Source organism: Scyliorhinus torazame, chromosome 8 (genome assembly GCF_047496885.1).
Source record: "Scyliorhinus torazame isolate Kashiwa2021f chromosome 8, sScyTor2.1, whole genome shotgun sequence".
NCBI lineage: Eukaryota > Metazoa > Chordata > Chondrichthyes > Carcharhiniformes > Scyliorhinidae > Scyliorhinus > Scyliorhinus torazame.
In genome coordinates this window covers 159,144,540-159,165,594 of record NC_092714.1, presented here as the reverse complement: position 1 = coordinate 159,165,594, position 21,055 = coordinate 159,144,540, and the positions used below count along the sequence as shown (strand labels likewise).

Sequence of the window (21,055 nt, the reverse complement as noted above, 5' to 3'; positions counted from 1 at the left end):
GGGAGGTGGTGGATAGTATCAGGGGTATGAAGTGGGGGGAAGGCCCCTGGGCCCGATGGGTACCCGGCAGAATTTTATAAGGAATTTGCGGAGGACCTGGCACCACATCTGTTGGGGGTGTTTAATGAAGTACTGAAGGGGGAGTTGCCGGAGACGATGAAGCAGGCAGTAACCACACTAATCCCCCCAAAAAGTGAAGGATCCAGTGGAATGTGGGTCGTATAGACCCATATCACTATTGAACACGGATGTGAAAGTATTGGCTAAGTTGTTGGCGGGGAGGATGGAGGATTGTGTCCCGGGGTGGTTGCAGAAGATCAAACAGGCTTCGTGAAGGGCAGGCAGCTCGCGAGTAATATAAGACGGCTGTTGAATGTGGTGATGAATCCATCGAGAGCTCTGGTATCGGAGGTGTGGTGTCCATGGACGTAGAGAAAGCATTTGATCGGGTGGAGTGGCTGTACTTGTTCGAAGTTTTGGGACGGTTGGGTTTGGGCCGAGATTTGTGGCATGGGTGTGGTTGCTGTATGTGGCACCAAGAGCGAGGGTGAGGACGAATGATATGAGCTCACGAAGCTTTGACTTACTCAGGGCTATGAGGCAGGGTGCCCGCTGTCGCCGCTGCTGTTTGCACTGGCCATAGAGCCATTGGCGATGGCTCTCAGGGGGCCGGCAGAGTGGCAGGGGATAAAGAGGGGACAGAGGGAGCATCGGGTGTCGCTCTATGCTGATGACCTCTGGCTGTATGTTTCGGAACCGTTGGAGAGTATGGGAAGGATTATGGGCCTGTTGGGGAGGTTTGGAGGGTTCTCGGGATACAAGCTGAATGTAGGGAAAAGCGAGGTATTCCTGGCGAATGAGCTGGCACAGCGAGCTAATTTAGGAGGGATGCCATTTACGGTAGAGAGGGATAGGTTTAGATACAGGGATTCAGGTAGCGAGGGAATGGATGGTGCTCCATAAGTGGAACTTAACGAAGCTAGTGGAGGAGGCCAGGGAGGGATCTTAAGAGGTGGGATACACTGCACTTAATGTTGGCGCGGGGAGGAGGAGGAGGGGGGGGGGGGGGGGGGGGTCCAAGTGGTGAAAATGAATATTCTGCTGAGGTTCTTGTTTATCTTTCAGGCTCTCCCGATCTTTATACCAAAGGCCTGTTATGGGCGGGAAAGGTGCCAAGGGTGGGGAGGACCCTGCTACAGAGGCAGAGGCAGCAGGGGGGGTTGGCGTTGCCAAACTTGCTTCAATATTATTGGGCGGTGAATGTGGACAAGGTGCGGCGGTGGTGGGAAGGAGAAGGGGTAGAGTGAGTTAGGATGGAGGAGGAATCTTGTAAGGGGTCTAGTTTGAGGGCTATGGTGACGGCAGCATTGCCAATGGCTCCGAGTAGGTATTCAGGGAGCCCGGTGGTGCAGTCCACGGTGAAGATATGGAATCAGCTGAGAAGGCATTTTAGGGTGGAAGGGATGTCGGTGCTAAAGCCGCTGTACGAGAATCATGGGTTTGAGCCGGGGGGTTGGATAGTGTATACAGGAGGTGGAGGGATGTGGGGCTGGTCAAGGTGAGGGATTTGTATTTGGAGGAAGGGTTCGCCAGTCTGGAGGAGCTAAGGGAGAGGGTAGAGCTGCCGAGGGGTAGTGAGTTCAGGAATCTACAGGTTAGGGACTTTGCACGAAAGGTCTGAAAGGGGTTCCCTAGATTGCTGGGATACATCCTGCTGGAGCGACTGCTGCTTCCGGATGTGGAAGGGGAGGGAAGAATTGGGGATACATATAAGTGGCCGGGGGAGCAGGGAGGCGAGTGGGTGGTGAAGATCATTGAGAAATGGGAAGCGGAGTTGGGAATGGAGATCAATTGGGGAATATGGAGTGAGGCACTGCAAAGGGTAAACGGGACCTCCTCTTGTGCAAGGATGAGCCTGATACAGTTTAAGGTGGTGCAGAGGGTGCATATGAGCCGGGCGAGAATGAGTGGGTTCTTTCAGGGGCTAGCAGATGAGTGTGAGAGGTGTGGGCGGGGGCCACCGAATCATGCGCACATGTTTTGGGGTTGTAAAAAATTGGGAAGATTCTGGGCGGGAATGCTTGCGGTCTTAGCCAGGATAGTGGAGGAGGGAGTGGACCCGGACCCTTTGGTGGCGATATTTGGAGTTTCAGAGAAGACAGAGCTCATGGAGAGGAGGAAGGCCGATATCATGGCCTTCGCCTCTCTGATTGCTTGGCAACAAATTTTGCTGGAGTGGCTGTCGGCATCGCCACCGGGGGTAGCAGCATGATTGGGTGACCTGTATGACTTCCTGCGGTTAGAGAAGATAAAGTATGAATTAAGGGGCTCAGCAGGGGAGTTTGAGAAAAGGTGGGGGATGTTTGTGACCATGTTTGAGGAGCTCTTCGTCGCGCGCGCGGAGGGGGGCGGGGGGGGGGGGTGTTCCAGTGAGAACAACCAAATTTATCCAACCTCTCCTCATAGCTAATGCCCTCCCAAGGAATATCCTGGTAAACCTGTGCCCTCTCTAAAGTCTCCACATCCTTCTGGTAGTGTGGCGACCAGAAGTGAACACTAAGAAAGATTATTATAAGGAATATATTGTCACAAGTAGGCTTACTTTAACACTGCAATGAAGTTACTTTTTATACTCAATGCTCTGGCTGATGAAGGCAAGCATGCTGTATGGCATATGAGGACAAGGAATCCATGGCTGACGAGGGAAGTCAAGGGCAGCATAAAAGCTAAAGAAAAAGCATACAAAGTGGTGAGAATTAGTGGGAGGCCAGAGGATGGGGAAGCCCCTAAAAGCGAGCAGAGGACAACTAAAAAAAGCAATAAGGGGGGAGAAGAAGGTGCAAGCTAATTAGTAATATAAAGGAAGATAGGGAGAGATTTTTTCAATATATAAAAGGCAAAAGAGAGGCAAAAATAGACAATGGACCACCGGAAAATGTGACTGGAGAAGTAATAATAAGAAACCAAGAAATGGCAGCCGAACTGAATAGTTACTTTGCATCAGTCTTCACGGTGGAAGGCACCAGTGGGATGCTGGAGCTCCAGAAGAATCAAGGGGCAGAGGTGAGTGCAGTGATCACGAAGGAGAAGGTTCCGGGGAAACTGAAAGGTCTGAAGGTGGATAAATCACCTCGACCAGATGGACTACACCCCAAGGTTCCAAAAAAGATAGCTCAGGAGATTGTGGAAGTATTGGTGGTGATCTTTCTGGAATCACTGGAGGCAGAAAGGGTCCCAGACGTAACACCACTGTTTAAGAAGGGAGGGAGGCAGAAGACGGGAAATGACTTCGGTCATTGGTAAGATTATAGAGGAGTACTTGGAAGTGCATGGTAAAATAGGACTGAGTCAGCACGGCTTTGTCAAGGGGAGGTCATGTCTGGCAAATCTGTTAGAGTTCTTTGAGGAAGTAACAAGGAAGTTAGACAAAGGAGAACCAGTGGATGAGATTTTTAAAGATTTCCAGAAGGCCTTTGGCAAGGTGCCGTATAGGAGACTGTTAAATAGGTTAAGAGCCCATGGTGTTAAGGGTAAGATCCTGGCATGCATAGAGGATTGGCTGACTGGCAGAAGGCAGAGAGTGGGGATAAAGGTTTTTTTTTCAGGATGGCAGCCGGTGACTAGTGGTGTGCCTCAGGGGTCGGTGCTGGGACCACAACTTTTCACAATATACATTAATGATCTGGAGGAAGGAATTGAAGGCACTGTTGCTAAGTTTGCAGATGATACAAAGATCTGTAGAGGGACAGGTAGTATTGAGGAAGCAGGGAGGCTGCAGAAGGACTTGAACAGGCTAAGAGAGTGGGCAAAGAACTGGCAGATGGAATACAATGTGGAAACGTGTGAGGTTATGCACTTTGGAAGGAAAAATGGAGGCATAGACTATTTTCTAAATGGGAAGATGCTCAGGAAATCAGAAGGACAAAAGGACTTGGGAGTCCTTGTTCACGATTCTCTTCAGGTTACCGTGCAGATTCAGTCGGCAGTTAGGAAGGCAAATGCAATGTTAGCATTCATGTCGAGAGGGCCAGAATACAAGAGCAGTGATGTACTTCTGAGGCTGTATAAGTCTCTGGTCAGACTCCATTTGCAGTATTGTGAGCTGTTTTGGGCCCTCAGCCGGGAAGGATGTGCTGGCCTTGGAAAGGGTCCGGCGGAGGTTCACAAGAATGATCCCTGGAATGAAGAGCTTGTTGTATGAGGAACAGTTGAGGACTCTGGCTCTGTACTCCATGGTGTTCAGAAGGATGAGGGGGAATCTTATTGAAACTTACAGGATACTGCAAGGCCTAGATAGAGTGGACGTGAAGAGGATGTTTCCACTTGTAGGAAAAACTAGAAGCAGAGGACACAATCTCAGACTAAAGGGACAAACCTTTAAAACAGAGATGAGGAGGAATTTCTTCACCAGAGGGTGGTGAATCTGTGGAACTCTTTGCTGCAGAAGGCTGTGGAGGCCAAAACACAGAGTGTTTTTAAGACAGAGACAGGTTCATGATAAATAAGGAGGTTCAGGGGTTATGGGGAGAAGGCAGGAGAATGGGGATGAGAAAAATATGAACCATGATTGAGTGGCGGAGCAGACTCGATGGGCCAAGTGGACTAATCCTTTGTGTTATGGTCTATGGTCTTCTGCCTGCTTGACTACCTTCTCCACCTGCATTGACACTTTCAGTGACCTGTGGACCTGTGCACCCAAATCCCTCGATAAGAAAATGGAGGTATTGAGAGATCTACATGCAGTTAGTAAGAATAGGTGTGATGGATGAGTGGCATTAAGTGCAGGGTCGGATGTAGAAAGCAGAGATTTGGGATGAGTTCACATTTATAGAGGGTGGAGAATAGGAAGCCAGGTAAACCAGCATTGGAATAGTTGAGTCCGGAGATGCAAAAGTGTGATAGTTTGAGCAGCCGATGGGCAGAGGTAGGGATGCAGGCAGGTGATGTTGCAGAGATGGAACTAGGCAGACAATGTGATCCAGTGGGTTGAAATTCAACCCAGGTTAAATTGAATACCAAGGTTGCAAATAGTCTGATTCAGCCCAAGACATTGGACAGAGGAAGGGCTGGACTCACTGGCTACAGAGTGGAGTTCGTAGCAGCGACAAAAGACAATGGTTTTGGTTTCCTCAATCTTTAATTGGAGTAAATTGTGATTCCTTCAGGACTGGACAAGCAGTCTGACAGTAGAGTAGGTGTGTAGCCATCTGGGATGGCCCGCTGCCTGGGGAAAGTGGGCAGTATAATCAAAGATCCCTCCCACCCGGCTTTCTCACTCTTCCAACTTCTTCCATCGGGCAGGAGATACAGAAGTCTGAGAACACGCACGAACAGACTCAAAAACAGCTTCTTCCCCACTGTCACCAGACTCCTAAATGACCCTCTTATGGACTGACTTCATTAACACTACACCCTGTATGCTTCATCCGATGCCAGTCAGTGCTTATGTAGTTACATTGTATATGTTGTGTTGCCCTATTATGTATTTTCTTTTATTCCCTTTTCATCTCATGTACTTAATGATTTGTTGAGCTGCTCGCAGAAAAATACTTTTCACTGTACCTCGGTAATGTGAGAATAAACAAATCCAATCCAATCCAATCCAATTTGCAAAGATTGCAGGGAAAAATGGACAATGTTAAGAAAGCAAGCAGGCACAGAGCCTGTCTGCATATTGGAGAAACAGCTCCCAGCCAAGACTGAAACTGTAGGCCCATTAGCATATGGATGGCCCATCTCCGGGAACAAAGGAAGAGACTGAAGTAACCAATCTGGCCCCAGACCTCACGGCGCCAGTTCCCCAAACAGAAAGCAGAAAACAAAGCAGGCCAACGGCCACCTAGGACACGCACAGCCATCAGGGCACCCATCCCTTTATTGGTCAGGATCAATGTGAATGATCAAGAAATGGCCCAATTGATTGGGGCCAAGTTCAAGGCCCGCCCAAAAGCACGCGAAGCCCCCTTCGGGTAAAAGAAGAAGGCCTCAAGAGAGAATCGCTCTCTTGGCATCGGCTCTCAAAGCGGAGAGACCCTTCCACCAGCTACAACAGAAGCAAGTAAGTCCAAGGTCAACGCTCGCTACCAGATGGACGACCTTAGCTGTTTCCCTCTACCACTTCAACCCCAGCAGCCTCAGAACCGAACAACGGCCATTGTTCCTCTGACTGAGTGGGCGTCCGAAGCTAAGTATAGGCTTTAGCAGTAGTGATAGTTTAGTCTGTAGTATTTCGTGCATGAGTAGATATTGCTGTGTATGTAAATAAATAGTATTGACTTTGAACTAACTAACTGGTGTACCGACTCTTTGATCAGTATTCAGGTTTGAAACTTGTGGCGGTATCGAAAGATACCTGGCGACTCTAAAGCAAATGTAATTAGAATTAAGGAAGGCGACCATATTGACCGCCATATTTAGAAACAACCAAAGAAAGCAACATTTACTGGCGACCTGTGACGGGACTCGACCTAGAAGTGGCCGAGTCACTCCGAGAGAACCTAAATTTGAATTGGAATCCAATTGGAAACAGAAAAACCACAAGTGTAAGAACGATACTGATCAAACCTCCAAGATTTGGAAGTGTGTTAATGCACGCGCACTAACAGGGATATAAGGTAAACCTGTGAGATTTTGTTGCGTAAAACTGTCGGGAGTTTTGTAGGCCGGAAATTAGCGTAAGCCGTACCCGTGTTTACATCACCACTTTATCACCCCCTGTTCCAAATTCGGTAGAGACCACAGAGATAGTGAGAAATGGCAACGAAGGCAATGGAACGCCTTATGAACGCCCAGGAATTTGAGGTTGCAGCGACCAGTAGAGTAGGACAGTGTCCCGTATGGGAAGAAGAGATCAGAAAATATCTCAAAGGAAAAGGATGGCCCCTTTGGAGTGAATTCTGCGCCAATGATGAACCAGGTCCCGGGAGTATATGGTATATTTGGTGGGAGAACCTGACAGAGATCCACAAGAAGAGCTTAGGGAAAGCTCGCAAGCCGATGGCAATCGTGTCCTGCTTGGCACAATTGTGAGGCACAGAGGAGGTCATGAGGACGCTCCGTAGAGAGATTGAGGAGAGAGGCAAGAGTAGGGAAGGAGATGTGAATGGATATGAGAGAGAGAACAAGGAACTGAGAGAGCAGTTAGCGGCAAGGGACAAGGAGGTGGAGGATGCCAAGCGGGCACACCAGTCTTGTCTCGCCCATTTAAGCAGCTTTCAGTCCCAATATGACAAAGCCTACCAAGACACGCAACGCGCGGTGTTGGTAAGACAGGAAACCGAATAACAGGTCGAGCAGTTGCAGAAACAGTGCAACGACTTAAAAGCAGCCCTATGAGCACTCCACACTTCCACGACGGAACAAAAGCAGAGTTCGGTAGATCACGCAAAGTGCCGGAAGCAAATTGCAGAATTGCAATCTCTGCTTTCTGTTCAAAATGGGTTTCAGAGCGCGTTTGGACCACAGTTAGACCAGGAAAATGGCCCCGATTGGCAGGAGTTAAATGAGACTGCCCATAGATATGTACATGGGACATGGACACAGGAAAAACCCCAGAAACGAAAAGCACCCCAACCCTCGACTGCACAAGCAGAACACACCCCTATGAACCCTGTAACCACACATTGCAGGGCCGCAGCAGAAGGAAACACAGATTTCCTATACACTACCCAGTTAACCGTCACCCAATTAAGAGACGCGTGTGATAAAATAACACCGTTCCTACCCACATCGGACCCCCACCAGTTCTTTGCTAGAGTAAAACAGCTGGCGACCATATATGGCCTGGATGAAAAGGAGCAAGTGAAGCTCACAGTTTTGAGCCTCGACCCTTCAGTCGTGGCAGCCCTTCCCGACCCACAGAATGTAGGAGGAGGCACACTCCAAGAAATGCACAGCGATCCTAGGTGCGATCGGCTATAACAAAGGAGACCCCGTAGAAGGCCTAAACAAGTGTAGAATTACGTTTGCTTTAGAGTCGCCAGGTATCTTTCGATACCGCCACAAGGTTCAAACCCGAATACTGATCAAAGAGTCGGTACACCAGTTAGTTAGTTCAAAGTCAATACTATTTATTTACATACACAGCAATATCTACTCATGCACGAAATACTACAGACTTAACTATTACTACTGCTAAAGCCTATACTTGCTTTGGGCACCCACTCAGTCAGAGGAACAATGGCCGTTGTTCGGTTCTGAGGCTGCTGGGGTCGAAGTGGTAGAGGGGAACAGCTAAGGTCGTCCGTCTGGTAGCGAGCGTTGACCTTGGACTTACTTGCTTATGGTGTAGCTGGTGGAAGGGTCTCTCCGATTTGAGAGCCGATTCCATGAGAGCGATTCTCTGTTGGGGCCTTCTTCGCGCACTTTTGGGCGGGCCTTGAACTTGGCCCCAATCAATTGGGCCATTTCTTGATCATTCGCATTGATCCTGACCAATAAAAGGGGTGGGTGCCCTGATGGCTGTGCGTGTCCTAGGTGGCCGTTGGCCTGCTTTTTTTTCAGCTTTCGGTTTGGGGAACTGGCGCCGCGAGGTCTGGGGCCAGATCGGTTACTTAAGTATCTTCCTTTGTTCCCGGAGATGGACCATCCATATGCTAATGGGCCTACAGTTTCAGTCTCCTCTGGGAGCTGTTTCTCCAATATGCAGACAGGCTCTGTGCCTGCTTGCTTTCTTAACATTGTCCATTTTTCCCTGCAATCTTTGCAAATGTCCATTTTGTATTCTGTAAGTGGCCATCCCAGATGGCTACAGGTGTGAGGTGGTAGGGAGTCAGAGTTGAGGTCATCAGCAAACATGTTGAAGCTGACCCAATGCGTGCAGATGTTGTCAAGGAATAGCATATAAATGTGGAAGGAGGACAGTTTCTTCAGGCATTCCAAAGTTAAGCACGGGGGTGGGAAGAGAATCATAATTGTAGGGCAGAATTCTCCATCCGTTCAGGGCAGCAGAATTCTTTGGTCTTGCTGCAGTGCCAAATTCTGTGTCCTTGCTAGCAACAAGGAGAAGGACTCACAACTGAGAATCACGGTCATGAATTCTCTGGCTGATATTGGCAGATTAAAATGGAACCAAGCAAGGGCAATTCCACTGAGCTGGATAACAGAGGAGAAGTGCTGGAAGGAGATGATGTGTTCAATCATATCAATGGCTGCAGAGGAGGAAGGATAAATGTACCGATCATGGAGGATGTAATTTGTCGTTTTCGACTCTGCGGCAGGCAGAAAGCGGATTGGCGAAGGTCAAATAGGCCATGGTATGTGAAACGGGCATGAATTTGGGGAGCAACTGTGTGTTTGAGGACTAGAGGTGAAAGGGAGCTTGGAGATGGTGCAGTAGTGTGCAAGGACATGTGGACCAAAGGGCTTTTCTGAGAAGGGTTTAATTGTGGTTTTTGAAAGAAAGAGGGGCAGTGCTCAAAAGAAAATAAAATTGTTCTCTTTATTCATGGGATGTGGGTATCGCTGGCTAGGCCAACATCTATTGTATTGCTTCGAGAAGATAGTGGTGTACTGCCTTCCTGAAGATCTGCTGTTATGGGCCAGTGTTTGGAAAACCCCAAAGTGTATCATGGAGTTCACCTGACCCACAACTTTTAATAGATTGTGATATGGGGAGATTGTGGTGTGGGGAGCACACACAAACTGGGATCATAATATAGTCCATTTTTTTTTTGTTCTTCATCCTCCAACTGGAATCCTTCTTGATTGATAGTCTCTTCGAACAAGAAGGTCTCTGCACGATCCGTCCATTTCTCCAAGCCTCGGCATTTCTGTTTAAAGTCAGATACTTTAGTTCAATCTGATCAGAGTCCCTTGTAATTCTCCAACACAAGAGCATTGGTTATCACAGCTTTCAGGCAGCCAAATGCCTGTTGACACTCCGCTGTCCACTGACATTTTCGACGTTTCTTCAGCAAGTCCATCAGTAGAGCAACCACGCTACAAATATTTTTCACAAATGTTCGATCAAATCCACTCATGCCAAGAAATCGCATTATTTCCGTTAGTATCGAGAGTATTGGAATCTCCTCAATAACTATTGGTTTCACATAGAGTGTGACCATTCGACCCTGTCTGTTTGTATGGCCAAGGAAAGTGACTTGGGCTTTTCCAAATTCACTTTTGGCTAGGTTTACCACCAAACTCGCCTCCTGAAGTCGATCGAATAATTCCATCAGATGCTTTAAATGTTCTTTCCATGTCTGACTGAAAATGACCAGATCGTCGATGTATACCGCACAATTGGGTAATCCTGAAACAACTTTGTTAGTTAACTGTTGAAATGTGGCTGGGGTGTTTTTCATGACAAATGGCATAATTCTGAATTGGTATATACCACCTGGAGTCACAAAAGCTGAAATCTCCTTCGCCCTTTCGGATAAAGGTGCCAGTAACCTTTAAGTAAATCCAATTTGGAAATAAAAGCTGATTCTCCCACTTTCTCAATGCAATCCTCCAAACGTGGGATAGGATAAAAGTCTGTTCTTGTAACTGTATTAAGTTTTCTATAGTCCACACACAACCGTTGGGTACCATCCGGTTTTGGTACCATCACTATGGGTGAGCTCCATTGGCTGCAACCATGCCATTTTTAAGCATATTCTCAATCTCTTTGTTAACCTGTGCCAATTTTAAAGGATTAAGTCTATATGGATGTTGCTTGATTGGAACAGCATTTCCAACATCTACATCATGTATAGCCATTTTAGTACTTCCCAATTTATCTCTACAAACTTGCCCACGTGACATCAATAACTCTTTCAGGTCAGTCCGTTTTTCCTCAGGAAGGTAACTCAACAATTTATCCCAATTTTAAAGAACATCCTCGTTTTCCCAATTTAATTTGAGGTATGTCAAATTCAGTCATCTGCATTTGGTTCGTCACTTTGAGTTAGAATCATTAAAATCTCATCCTTTTTCTCTCCTTCCCTTTGAAAGTATCTTTCAAGCGTATTCACATGACACACTCGGTGACTCTTCCTTCTATCTGCCGTTTTTACCACATAACTCACCTCACTTAATTTCCTTTCAGTCTGATAAGGTCCACAATACCTAGCTTTTAAAGATTCACCTACCACTGGTAACAATACTAAAACTTTATCTCCACTGGCAAAACTACGAACTTTGGATTTCTTGTCCGCTATCCATTTCATCACATTTTGTGCAACTTTTAAATGCTATCTAGCCAATTCACCTGCTCTATTTAATTGTTCCCTAAAATTTGACAAGTAATCCAATAATGTAATTTCCGATTTCTCACTCACCAATTTTTTCTCATCAATTTAAGTGGTCTTCTTACCTCATGACCAAAAATTAAAAGGGCTGAATTTGGTTGACTCATTAGGTGCATCCCTAATTGCAAACAGTATGAATGGAATTCCTTTATCCCAATCCTCTGGATAATCGTGACAATATACCCTCAACATTGTCTTTAATGTCTGATGCCACCTTTCTAACACTCCCTGCGATTCTGGATGGTACGCAGTTGATTTAAATTGTTTTATTCCTAAGCTATCCATAACTTCTTTGAATAACCATGAGGTAAAATCTGATCTTTGATTCAATTGTATTTCTGTGGATAGTTCATATCTAGTAAAGAATTTAAGTAACTCCTCCACAATCTTTTTAGCTGTAATATTACATACTGGAATGGCCTCTGGAAACCTAGTAGACACATCCATTATCGTCAAAAGATATTAATTCCCACTTTTTGTTTTAGGAAGCGGTCCTACGCAATCAATTAGGACCCTTGTGAAAGGTTCCTCAAATGCTGGAATGGGTATTAAAGGCGCTGGTTTTATCACTGCTTCAGGTTTCCCTATCATTTGACATGTGTGACATGATTGACAAAATTTAACTACATCTTTATGTAGTCCAGGCCAATAAAAATGTTTTTGGATTTTACCTTGAGTTTTCCTTATTTCCAAATGACCTCCCACTGGTACCTCATGTGCAAACTTCAGTTGTCTGATTTTCCACTGGCTTATCAACCACAGTAGGCATGACTCCCACCTGCGATCCAGCTATATCATTACACGAAATAAACTGTATTGCTGGACAAGATAGTTTCTCTATTACTCCTACTACGGGCAGCACAGTAGCATTGTGGATAGCACAATTGCTTCACAGCTCCAGGGTCCCAGGTTCGATTCTTGGCTTGGGTCACTGTCTGTGCGGAGTCTGCACATTCTCCTCGTGTGTGCGTGGGTTTCCTCCGGGTGCTCCGGTTTCCTCCCACAGTCTAAAGATGTGCAGGTTAGGTGGATTGGCCATACTAAATTGCCCTTCGTGTCCAAAATTGCCCTTAGTGTTGGGTGTGGTTACTGGGTTACGGGGATAGGGTGGAGGTGTGGACATTGGGTAAGGTGCTCTTGCCAAGAGCCGGTGCAGACTCGATGGGCCGAATGGCCTCCTTCTGCACTGTAAATTCTATGAAAAATTCTACTACCACTTCACCACTCCGCACTGGACTTTCCAACCTTACCTTATATAATGGAACACTACTCCTCTCACCCTGAATTCCACATATCACCACCTTTTCTGGCAACATTCTTCCCAAACTACATAACTCCTCATCTCTTACCATTAAAGATTGACTAGCTCCCGTATCTCTTAAAATTGTGACTTCTTTACCTGCTCCTCCTGATGCACATAAGTAAACTTACCCACACAAGTAAATTCTTTAAAGAGATCTGGCACCTTCTTATCATTCACCTCTTGGTCAGGCTGTACAATCTTTTGCACCTCCTTTGCTTCCCTTGGGCTTTCCTTTACCACTCTAACAAACCCCACTGTCTTATCCTGTTTTACCACATCAGCCTTCCCAGTGCTTTTCTTCAACCACCAACACTGTGACTTTACACGGCCTAGTTTATTACAGTGAAAACATGTGAAACTTTTCATTTCTTTTCCACCCTCCTGGATTTCCTTTTTAATCTGAGGTACACTCTCCTTATTATCTCCCATCAGATCACCTTTACTTTTACCACTTGAGTATTTCTCATTTCCCAGTATCTATCCGTCACAGGCTGAAACTGATGTCGGGAACCAAACTTTGATTTATAAACTAATTTATAATCATCTGCCATTTCTGCTGCTAACCTCGCAGTTTTAACCCTCTGCTCTTCCACATGAGTTCTCACTACATCAGGAATTGAATTTTTAAACTCCTCCACAAGTATAATTTCTCTGAGAGCTTCATACGTTTGGTCTATTTTCAAAGCCCTTATCCACCTATCAAAATTACACTGTTTGAGCCTTTCAAACTCCACGTATGTTTGACCAAATTCTTTCCTTAAATTTCTAAACCTTTGTCTGTTGGTTTCAGGCACTAGTTCATATGCACCTAAAATGGATTTTTTCACCTCCTCATACGTTCCAGATACCTCCTCCGCTAGTGATGCAAACACTTCACTAGCCTTACCTACCAGCTTTGTTTGAATCAGTAATACCCACATGTTCTGTAGCCATTTCACTTGATTAGCTACCTTCTCAAATGAAATGAAAAAGGCTTCTACCTCCTTCTTGCCAAACCTTGGCAATGCTTGGGCATATTTAAATAGATTCTTACCAAGCCTTTGACTATGGCGCTCTTTCTCACTATCCTCATCACTATCATCCAACTGTACGTTTCCCTTTACGTCTGCCAATTTTAACTGACTGTCATGTTTCATGGCCATTTTCTGAAGTTCAAACTCTCTCTCTTTATCTTTTTCCCTGATCTGTATCTCCCTTTCTCTTTCTTCTGCTCGGGCTTTCGTTCTTTTCTCCTTTCTTCTCTCTCCTTTTCTTTTTCCTCTCTCTCTCTTTCGTATTCAAGCTGCTTTAATGCTTTCTCATGATTCATTTGTTTAAGTTGTAACTGAGTTTTTGCCATTTCCAATGAGTCAAACTGTATCTCAGGCAACTTTAAATGCTTAGCCACCGCCATAATTACCTCATTTTTCCCGCATTTTGTCAGGTAATAACTGCAATGTTTTTGCCAAATCTAACAGTCTGCTTTTAGTCTCTGTCCGTAAAGTACTGCATGTGACCGTCTCCACCTCCAAAAACTTCAGAGCCTCTGAAAGAGCCATTGTCCACAACACACTCCCCACTTAAACTAGAACCACACCTGATAAGCAACACAATATGCTCACCCCTCACTGTCTTTCAGTTCACTAAGCCAATCCAAAAGATAGACTTTTATCCCCCTCGAGCCCCCAAATTGTTATGGGCCATGGGTTAGAGAACCCCAAAGTGTCTCATGGAGTTCACCTGACCCACAACTTACAATAGATTGTGGTATGGGGAGCGCACGGCCCACTCTACAGGTGTGGCACAGCAGAAATGGAAAAGTATTTTTTAAAGCAAAACAATGTTTATTCTATGAACTCAAGTTAACCTTTTTAAAACTTTGTGAACATCTCAGCAACCATTAATTCAAATACAACCCCCAAAGAATACAACACTAAGTAATCCTTAATAACTTCCCAAACAACATCCAGAAGACAAAAGAAACAACTTTTAACAGAAGCACATCAGGTTTACATTCATGACTGAAAACATTTATAATTCTGAATTCACCAAATGATCAAGAGATAGTCTTTTCATGGCAGAGAGAACAACAGTACACCTGCTTTGTCTGGCTTCAGCTCCAACACTGAAAACAAAACCGGGAAAACACAGACACACCCAAGCGTTTCTCAAAGTGAAACTAAAAAACAGAGCCAGAGCTCAGCTCCACCCACAGTCTGACATCACTGCAGTAACATGAGCATTCAAACATTTCTTAAAGTGACATTCTCATGACACTGCAGTGAGAATGGGGCCAAGGAAGGAAGGAGGTGGGTCTGCTGGATGAGATAAGCATGTAGAAATAACAGAGAAATTAGAACAAATATAATTCAAGGCCAAGGCAGTAAGCATACAGGTAGGAAAACAAGTACAAAATTGTAATTCCAGATTTCTTTAGATTGGTTACGATTTCTCACTGTTCTCTAGAAAGGATATTGAACCACGAACGTTTGGTATTTGTATGCTTCTACAAAGTCGTGATTTGCAACAGCAAAGGCACACCTGTTAAAGGAAAAAGAAGAATTACTCATTGCATTTTAATATGAATCCAAGTCACCTGCTGACGAAGGTTTGATTATCTAACTTGCAGATGCTTTCTTATTGGTACTCTAATCCACGTACCATCAGTATTACAAATTTACAAATCCACAAATAATCATAATTTAATTGAAATTTAATTTGAAATACAGAAACTTTATTCGTGTCACAAGTAAGCTTCATTCACACTGCAATGAAGTTACAGTGAAAAATCCCTTGTTGCCATACTACAGCGCCTGTTCGGGTACCGCAAGGGAGAATTCAGAATGTCCAATTCACCTAACAAGCACATCTTTCGAGACTTGTGGGAGAAAACTGGAGCACCCGGAGGAAACCCACGCAGACACAGGGAGAACGTGCAGACCCCACACAGACAGTGACCCAAGCCGGGAATCGAACCTGGGTCCCTGGTGCTGTGAAGCAACAGTGCTAACCACTGTGCTACCATGCCGCCCCTGCTAATCTTAATAGGATACCGCTGAGACTGACAACGGCAAACTGGTTAAAACTATTAGGTAATACTAGAGACGAACAGTGGAAGTTATTCAAAATTAATTTTACTTAAAATAAGACTAGCATAACCTTTGGAAGGGTAAGAGTATTGTTCACCAAATAATAAAAGCTACATTAGACAAAAGAGGTGAGATATAGGGTGAAGATAAAGGAAAGAGCATGCAAAAGTACATAGGATGGACTGGGAGGAGGAGAAGGAACAGCAAGGAAGACAAAGAAGACAGTGAGGACTAGAATCATAGAATTTACAGTGCAGAATGAGGCCATTCGGCTCATCGAGTCTGAACCCACCCTTGGAAAGAGCACCCGACTTAACCCCACACCTCCAACCTATCCCCGTGACCCAGTAACCCCACCTAACCTTTTTGGACACCAAGATGCAATTTAGCATGGCCAATCCACCTCACCAGCATATCTTTGGACTGTGCCATCATGCCGCCCTGTGATGTGGCGTATCATATCACTTCAGGGTGCTGGGACTACACAAAGGAATACAAAACGACTCTTGTGAGAGATACAAGATTAGCACAAAGGTGGTTTTTATAGTTACATTTGAAGAGAAAGGTTGGTCCAGTGTATCCATAGAATCCCTGCAGTGCAGAAGGAGCCCATTCAGCCCACCAAATCTGCACCGACCCTCCGAAAGAGTACCCTACCTCGGCCCAACCCCCACCCTATCTCTGCAACCCCACCTAGCCTGCACATCTTTGGACTGTAGGAGGAAACCAGAGCACCCGGAGGAAACCCACGTAGACATGGGGAGAACATGCAAATTCCACAAGGAATACAGCGCAGTACAGGCCCTTCGGCCCACGATGTTGCACCGAAACAAAAGCCATCTAACCTACACTATGCCATTATCATCCATATGTTTATCCAATAAACTTTTAAATGCCCTCAATGTTGGCGAGTTCACTACTGTAGCAGGTAGGGCATTCCACAGCCTCACTACTCTTTGCGTAAAGAACCTACCTCTGACCTCTGTCCTATATCTATTACCCCTCAGTTTAAAGTTATGTCCCCTCGTGCCAGCCATATCCATCCGCGGGAGAAGGCTCTCACTGTCCACCCTATCCAACCCCCTGATCATTTTGTATGCTGATATACCGCCTGTGTGCATCCTTTACAAGCAGATGTGGTAATATTGCAAATGAAAATAATGAGATGACAAACTTGTTAACAATTTACTTTGTCAGTCTTCACAGTCGAGGAAGAGGATAGTATAATTGACAGTATAATAAAGAAAACAAATGGAGTGTTGGCATTTATAGCTAAAGGAATAGAGTATAAAGCTAAAGAAGTGTTGCTGCAATTATACAAGGCATTGGTGAGACCACACCTGGAGTATTGTGCAGTTTTGGTCCCCTTATTTGAGGAAAGATGTGATGGCATTGGAGGCAGTTCAGAGGAGGTTTAATAGGTTGATTCTAGAGATGAGCAGTATGTCGGAGGACGAAAGATTGAACAGTTTAAGCCTATACTCTCTGGAGTTTAGAGTAATGAGGGAAGATCATCGGTATACAAGGTGATAAAAGGTATGGATAAAGTAGACGTGGAGTGGATGCTCTGCTGTGGGACATTCTAGAACAAGAGGTCTTAGGATAAGAGGTAGCAAATTTAAAACAGTTGAGGAGAAACTACATCTCCCAAAGGGTTGTGAATCTGTGGAATTCGCTACCCCAGAGTGCGGTGGATGCTAGGACAGTGAGTAAATTTGAGGAGTTAGACAGATTTTTAATTGGTAATGGATTAAAGGATTATGGAGAATGGGCAGGACGGCTGAATTAAGGCCAAGGTGAGATCAGCCATGATCGATTGGTGGAGCAGACTTGAAGGGCCAAATGGCCTAATTCTGCTCCTATATCTTATGAACTTATGACATCCTAAGACGACAGATCAAGGCTGGAATTCATTAAAGTTAATGTCAGTAAAACATTATTAGAAATAGAACGGAAAATGAAGACCGGCAAATCCCCAGGACCTTACGGTTTCATCCCAGAGAAGCATATGTGGATAGAATTGAAATGGAGAGGTTAGGCTAGAGTTTCTGCTTTGGCCATATTCAGCAATTCAGCCTGAAATTGCACTCATTTTCAGAAATTGATGTTTTGCTCAAGTTCTTGCTCAAACTCATTTGCATTGCACTAAAAATAAAACCTCAGCAAGCCAGTACAATCAGGTCGTGCTTTGGAACTTAGTTTTCTTTGTATAAAAGAAAATCTATTTAATGGTGCTAATAATGCATTTGAATATAGTGATACAATTCTATTAATATAGTGGAAAATGAATTTATCACATAAAATAAACATTGTCGAGTCAATCAAGTTGTCAAGGAACAGCATGTAGATAAGGAAGGACAGATTCTTCAGGCATTCCAAAGATAAGCATGGGGGTGGGAAGTGAAGCTATAGATGTAGGACAGGATTCTTCGTCCGTTCATAGCAGCGGGATTTTCCGTCCGTTTACGGCAGCGGGATTCTCCGGTCCCAAAATGATCTGCGAGTCAACCAATTGGAAAACAGTGACATGATCGGACAGAGTCAGCGTGGATTTATGTGGCATAGTGGTTAGCACTCCTGCCTCACAGCGCCAGGGATCCGGGTTCGATTCTGACTTTAGGTTACTGTGTGGAGTTTGCACCTTCTCAGTTGGTTTCCTCTGGGTGTTCCGGATTCCTTCCACAGTCCAAAGACATGCACGTAAGGTGGATTGGCCACGCTGAAGAGAACAAAGAAAAGTACAGCACAGGAACAGGCTCTTCGGCCCTCCAAGCCTGTGCTGACCATGCTGCCCATCTAATCTAAAACCCTCTACACTTCCAGGGCCTGTATCCCTCTATTCCCATCTTATTCATGCATTTGTCAAGATGCCTCTTAAACGTCACTATCGTACCTGCTTCCACCACCTTGTAGTAGCCAAGTATTTCAAATACAACTAGTATAGGTAAAAGATAGCTGTTTAAGCATAAATGTTGAGCCCAGGTTTTTAATACCCATTTATACAGCATAATTCACTTTTACTGAAGTCTGTTGTTCTGGCAAATGCATATTTTCAAAGACAGTGTGACATTAAAACAGCAAGATAATTTGACACTGCTTGTGCTAATTGTCAAGGACAGGGACTGAATACACAGCAAGATTGTTCACAATGCAGATAACAGCTGGGTCAGAAAAGCTGATGTTGCACATTGAAGATGGACGGCTTGCCATCAAATCAAATGTGTTTGAGTCTAACCCAAACCAATTAGGATTATATTGGGGTGTAATTAGATGACTTAAGACAGATATGAAAGTGTATAACTAAAAAGTTTCTCCCCGCCATTTTTGGGTTTTGTTGTCTTTGTGAGTATTGTCTTTGTAAGTTTTGTTTTAGTGTTTAGTTTTTCGTGTGTTGTCTGTGTTTTTATTGTCTTTGAAGGTGTGTTGTGCTGTGTTGTCTTTCTGTTAGTTTAGTCAGTTTTTGCCTTTGATTCTAGTCTCCATTTTAGTTTATGTCTTTTGGGGGTTGTCAGTTTAACAGTCTGTGTCAGTGATGTTAGTCCACTTTTGACTTTGAGTTTGAGTTTAGCTGAAGATTAGCTTTCTCTCTCTTTTCATGTTTCATTGCCAGACTTTGACCTTTTAAAAGTTACTTTCGAGCTGTCTGCCTTAGCAAAGAAAGATAATGTCTGTAATTCTCTGAAAGCTTCGAATTGCCTTTTAAATGACTTTCAAATTGTAATCAAGCGACTACAAATAAAACAATTCTTTTTGGCACCTGAGGAGCTTATACTGCAAATTTCTGCTGAGTTCCAGTATTCGCAAAGTGCTACTGATAACCGAATAGCAGAGATGATATAAATTCCTTAAACTATACACAGTCGAATAATACAAGGAATCGAACAACTTAACACAGTCTACAAATATTATAAATCTTACAACTTGTCGTATTGCGCCAGGACTTGATTCATCAACTAAGCTTCCCCCAAACTTGGCGTAGTTCGACAGGTTAAGATCCCATAAATTATAGATTCCTTCACACCTCCTCCAGTAGCGAGTTCCAGGCAACCACTAGCCAAGTGTAAAAAAACGTCCCTCGCACATCTCCTCTAAACTTTGCCCCTCGCACCTTAAACCTATATCCGCTAGTAATTGACTCTTCCACCCTGGGAAAAAGCTTCTGACTATCCACTCTTGTCCATGCCTCTCATAATTGTGTAGACTTTTATCAGGTCGTCCCTCAACCTCCTTCGTTCCAATGAGAACAAACCAAGTTTATCCAACCTCTCCTCATAGCTAATGTCCTCCATACCAGGCAACATCCTGGTAAACCCCTTCTGTTCCCTCTCCACAACCTCCATATCCTTCTGGTAGTTTGGCAACCAGAATTGGACACTATATTCCAAATGTGGCCTTACTAAGGTTGTATATAGCTGCAGCATGACTTGCCAATTTTTATACTCAATGCCCCGGCCAACGAAGGCCATCTCTATCTGCATTGCCACTTTCAGTGACCTGTGGACCTGTACACCCAGATCTTTCTGCCTGTCAATACTGTATATTTCCCCATAGTGTGCAAAGGTTAGTTGGAGTTAAGGGGCAGTGGGCCTAGATAGAATGCTCTATCGGAGGATCGGAGCAGATCCAATGGGCTGAATGTCCTCCTTCTTCACTGCATTGGTTCGATGAAATTATGAACGACAAATCTACTGGAATTCTTCGAGGATGTAACTAATAGAGTTGATGAAGGGGAGCCAGTGAATGTAGTTTATTAGGATTTTCAGAAAGCTTTGGACAACGTCCCACAAAATAAATTCTGTGTGCAAAATTAAAGCCCATGGGATTTGGGGTAGTGTACTGAGATGAAGAGAAAACTGGTTGGCAGACAGGAAACAAAGAGTAGGAATAAACAGCTTTTTCCAAATGGCAGGCAGTGACTAGTGGAGTACCGCAGGGACCCCAGCTATTCATCATGGGCTGGATTGTCTGGTCCCTCAGCCATGTATTTCTCAGTGGTGCGCCGGTCGTGGCGGCAGGATTCTCTACTCCCACCATTTGTCAACGGGATTTCCCAATGAAGCCACCCCACACTGCCAGGAAACCTGCAGGGAGGGGTGCACTGCCAGCTGGAACAGAGAATCCCAATGGTTGGAGAATTGCGGCCTATATATATATTAATGATTTAGATGAGGGAATAAAATGTAATATCTCCAAATTTGCAGATGACACAAAGCTAGATGGGAGGGGTGAGCTGCGAGGAGGATGCTTTAGTGTGATTTGGACAAGTTGGGTGAGTGAGTAAATGAACGGCAGATGCAGTATAATTTGGAGAAATGTGAAGTTACGCACCTTGGTACCAGAAACGGGAAGGCAGGAAACGCATGATGCCATGGTAGCACAGTGCTTGTTGCCTCACAGCATCAGGGACCCAGGTTTGATTCACAGCTTGGGTCACTGTCTGTGCGGAGTCT

General features: G+C 44.8%; 1 protein-coding gene across 13 annotated transcripts in view; it reads right to left on the bottom strand.

Moving 5' to 3' along the window:
• pcid2 (PCI domain containing 2) overlaps nucleotides 1-21,055 on the bottom strand; it is a 146,669-nt gene that overhangs the window by 89,344 nt on the left and 36,270 nt on the right. For 5 of the 13 annotated variants that reach the window (XM_072514459.1, XM_072514462.1, XM_072514457.1 and 2 more), the window contains one exon: nucleotides 14,992-15,057. The exons of 2 other annotated variants lie outside the window; for them this stretch is intronic. In XM_072514459.1, coding sequence (XP_072370560.1) covers nucleotides 14,992-15,057 — 66 coding nt within the window. Of the gene's footprint in view, nucleotides 1-14,972; nucleotides 15,062-21,055 lie in introns of those variants that run through there. 6 more of the 13 variants (XM_072514464.1, XM_072514458.1, XM_072514468.1 and 3 more) reach the window with 3 other exon arrangements.